At 48.9% G+C, this 2,017-nt stretch overlaps 1 protein-coding gene across 1 annotated transcript; it reads left to right on the top strand.

Annotated features, from left to right (window-relative positions):
• The first annotated feature begins 220 nt into the window (after window positions 1–220).
• Window positions 221–1,786, top strand: LOC103989499 (NAC domain-containing protein 79-like). The gene is made up of 3 exons (XM_009408362.3): window positions 221–507; window positions 602–885; window positions 1,016–1,786. Exons 1-3 carry the CDS (start codon window positions 315–317, stop codon window positions 1,514–1,516), a joined length of 978 nt encoding a protein of 325 aa, XP_009406637.2. The 5' UTR covers window positions 221–314; the 3' UTR covers window positions 1,517–1,786.
• Window positions 1,787–2,017: the final 231 nt, after the last annotated feature.

Consider the following 2,017-nt stretch of genomic DNA (forward strand, 5'->3'; position numbering starts at 1 on the left):
GTCAGGTAGACGAGTCATATGTCATATATATCATCAAGCATACGGAGAACTGTAACAATGGAAAGCCGTCTTCTTACTCGTATGGTAAAGTATCTGATGCCAAGCCATCGCGTAAAATTGTTGTTGTGTTGCTATCATGTAATTTCCTACCGTGCATTCCCAAGTAATATCCCTGCCACCTGTCTTTTTCCTTTGATCGTTGGATTGCGTGACCCAGTTGGTCGTGGGCCCGTGTCTCTCTTGCTATAGATTTCAAATCGGATGTCTTGACCAACTCCATCTGTTGGTCGATTCATTAGGTGATCAAATACTAAATGGAAGATGGTGTTGCGGTTCTTAGCAGGGGCAAGAACCAAGTCATGGAACTGCCGCCTGGATTTAGGTTCCAGCCCACTGACGAGGAGCTCATCACCCATTACCTGGCCAAAAAGGTTACGGATGCCAGTTTCCATGCCGTAGCTATCGGGGAGGTCGACTTGAACAAGTACGAGCCCTGGGATTTGCCTTGTAAGTCTTGCTGAATCTGCCGACTCCTCTTGTTTCGGTAAGTCATGCATCCCTGTCTTGTTACATTGTTGTTTCTTGAATCACTCACTCGTAGTGAGAGCGAAGACGGGGGAGAAGGAGTGGTACTTCTTCTGCGTGAGGGACAGGAAGTACCCGACTGGACTGAGGACGAACAGGGCAACCAAGGCAGGCTACTGGAAGGCCACGGGCAAAGATAACGCCATCTACAGAGAGAAAATCCTCGTTGGAATGAAGAAGACTCTGGTGTTCTACACGGGCAGGGCTCCCAAGGGAGAGAAGAGCAACTGGGTGATGCATGAGTACCGACTGGAGGGCAAGTGCTACGTCCACAACCTTCCGCCCAAGATGATAGCAATGGTACGTACTCGCCGGTCTCCTCTCTTCCTCGGCTCTTTTTACCTCTCGGAGTCCGAGGACATCTTGTTTAGACTGTTCGATAAGATGCTACCTGCGCTCCTCAATGCTTTTCCATCTCTGGCCTGTGTAGAACGAGTGGGTGGTCTGCAGAATATTCCATAAGATTTCAAGCATCAAGAAGCCGGTCAAAGCGGACGTTTCTCTCGTACCTCCGGCGAAGGAAAACGATGATATCAGCAAGAACGAAGCCTTTCCCACATTCGACTCCCCCAACGTGACCTGCTTCTCCAACACAGCGGGGATTAACGACGAGCTGTTAGATGAGTGCTTCCGATTCCCTTCTGCCGCGGCTCGCCAAGGTTCACCGACCCCTCGGTTCCTCTCCATGATGTGCCTGTCGAGCTCCTTGTGCTCGTCGGGCATGCAGTCCCCGCCCGATGTTAGCTCCGTGAAGAAGCAGATGAGCGGCACGGAGCTGCTTAGCGCGTCGTGGGACTCAGGGTTCACCTCTGTGATCTCTTCGATCGTGTCCAGCGACGAAAGCGGCAAGCGGCCGTTTGCCGCCCAGGAGATCCCATCGGCCTCGGCCGGTCACATACTGCTCGCCGATCGCTGTCTCTGGAACTATTGACGACACGGGAGGGATAAGAGATTCTCGCCAATTCCTGCCTGTGGAACTTGGTTGATCGTATTCCACGAGAGAGACAAAATGAGTGCGAAAATTACGGTCATGTTGTTTCCATAGGAGCTTCTCATTAGCGTTACACTATGAGTGCAAGAGATTGTTTTGTATGAATATTGCCTTGTGTGTGTGTATATATATATATATATAGAGAGAGAGAGAGAGAGTGTGTGTGTGTGTTCGAAGTCATCCTTTTATGAAACGAAACGTATTGCTTCATTCGTCAGTGCAACGAGAATTTTTTAGTTCATAGATCCATTTCTGAGGTTTGTCTTCTTTTGGAATTGCTTTTTTCTTTGGCCTCATTAGATAAACACCAGTTTTTTCCAGTTGTATCTTTGACGGATGATGTGATTAATTTTTGGATGGTTAGTGCATGATACATCAACATGTAAGTCACGAGAGTCGCATACGCTCTTGTCCTAATTTAGCTGACAGAGACGACGGACC

This window comes from Musa acuminata, chromosome BXJ3-6, assembly GCF_036884655.1.
Source record: "Musa acuminata AAA Group cultivar baxijiao chromosome BXJ3-6, Cavendish_Baxijiao_AAA, whole genome shotgun sequence".
Classification (NCBI taxonomy): Eukaryota; Viridiplantae; Streptophyta; class Magnoliopsida; order Zingiberales; family Musaceae; genus Musa; species Musa acuminata.

Bases quoted from the DNA above. Each gene is read 5' to 3' on its own strand.
- LOC103989499 (XM_009408362.3), top strand. From the start codon at position 315: ATGGAAGATGGTGTTGCGGTTCTTAGCAGGGGCAAGAACCAAGTCATG. The intron at 508-601 runs GTAAGTCTTGCT...ACTCACTCGTAG, and splicing joins CGAGCCCTGGGATTTGCCTT to TGAGAGCGAAGACGGGGGAG. The intron at 886-1,015 runs GTACGTACTCGC...TGGCCTGTGTAG, and splicing joins CGCCCAAGATGATAGCAATG to AACGAGTGGGTGGTCTGCAG.